This window comes from Equus asinus, chromosome 17, assembly GCF_041296235.1.
Source record: "Equus asinus isolate D_3611 breed Donkey chromosome 17, EquAss-T2T_v2, whole genome shotgun sequence".
Taxonomy (NCBI): domain Eukaryota; kingdom Metazoa; phylum Chordata; class Mammalia; order Perissodactyla; family Equidae; genus Equus; species Equus asinus.
In genome coordinates, this window is record NC_091806.1 from 14,493,477 (window position 1) to 14,495,051 (window position 1,575).

The 1,575-nt window shown below is 37.5% G+C and overlaps 1 protein-coding gene across 1 annotated transcript; it reads right to left on the reverse strand.

Moving 5' to 3' along the window:
* Positions 1-427: 427 nt before the first annotated feature.
* Positions 428-1,366, reverse strand: LOC139040882 (olfactory receptor 5M5-like). The gene has a single exon (XM_070488602.1). It carries the CDS (start codon positions 1,364-1,366, stop codon positions 428-430), a length of 939 nt encoding a protein of 312 aa, XP_070344703.1.
* Between the last annotated feature and the right edge of the window lie 209 nt (positions 1,367-1,575).

The window sequence follows — 1,575 nt, forward strand, 5'->3', positions numbered from 1 at the left end:
CTCAAAACACAAGAAACTGTTAAGAGTGTTACCTTTGAGAAGTGAGATTGGAAGATCAGGGTGGGGTAAAGGGAAAAGAAAATATTTCCTCTTTTACTTAATATTCTTCTAGAGACAAAATATTTTACTATAAAAATGTGTAATTTTTATAATTTAAAAGTATCTTATAAACTTATAAATGTGAAAGTGTAGAGGAAGAGAAATTATCCACTATACCTACATATATATCTTCCGACACTTTATACACACAATGTACTCATATGTCACATGTAAAACTACAGACTTCTTTACCTATGTCTTTAATGTTTTCTTGTTATAATATAGCTTTTCATCATGGATTTAAAATTAACTTTAAATTCAATTAAAGTTGGCTCCAGTTCTCATAAATATATTTTATTTAATTTTCAGATAAAGATGCAGTATAATTTTACTTCAGATGTACATTTTTTCTGATCAATTTCTGAAAAGCTTGCTTCACATCCTTGTTCCTCAGACTATAAATGATGGGGTTCAACATAGGGCTTACAAAAGTGTAAAAAACAGCAATGATTTTGGACTGCTCCACTGATTTGTCTGTGGGAGGTCTAACATACATGCAGAACAGGGTCCCATAAAACACAGTCACTGACAACAAATGGGACCCACAGGTGGAAAATGCTTTATGCCTGCCTTCAGCAGAATGCATCCTCAGGATGACAAAGAGAATGAAGATATAGGAGATAAGGATTATGAGGAGGGAGTTAGAGAGGTTAAATCCTGCTACCACAAACATGGATGTCTCCTTAATAAAAGTGTCAGAACAGGAGAGTCGGATGAGGGGTGGATCAGCACAATAGAAGTGATTAATGATATTAGGGCCACAGAAGATCAAGCGGTACGTCCACATGGTTTCCAACAGAGCACTAAGGAACCCATAGACATATGGACCAGCAATGAGGCGAATACAGACCCCTTTGGACATCTTGCTGCTGTAAAGCAAAGGGTTGCAGATGGCCATGTATCTATCATAAGCCATTGCAGCTAACATGTAATATTCAGTAATCACCATGGCAATGAAAAAATAACACTGGACTAAACAAGCAACGTAAGAAATGGTTTTCTTCTCTGATAAGAAGTTCACCAGCATCTTTGGAGTCACGTTAGTGGAATAACACAAATCCAAGCATGACAGACTGGCAAGAAAGAAGTACATGGGAGTGTGGAGGCGTGAATCTACTCTGATCAATACCAACATCCCAAGATTCCCCCCAACGGTGATCAAGTAGATCGCCAGAAATAACGTGAAGAGGATGGGCTGAAGCTCTGGACGATCCGTTAATCCCAAGAGAACAAATTCAGTCACCAAGGTGGAATTTCTTCTGATCATTGTCTTAGATATCAGCACTGTTCACTTAAATGAATTTAAAAGAAAAATTAAGAAGTGAATGAGAAGCCCGTCATATGTTTCTTCTCTCTCTTTCTCTCATTCTCCTTCTCTCTTTTTCTTCCACTCTTAGTCACTTTCACACATAGCTATTATTACATGGAGTCTGAGACTGTAGGAGCTGGGCCTTTTAAGAACGTCATGGCCCCTAT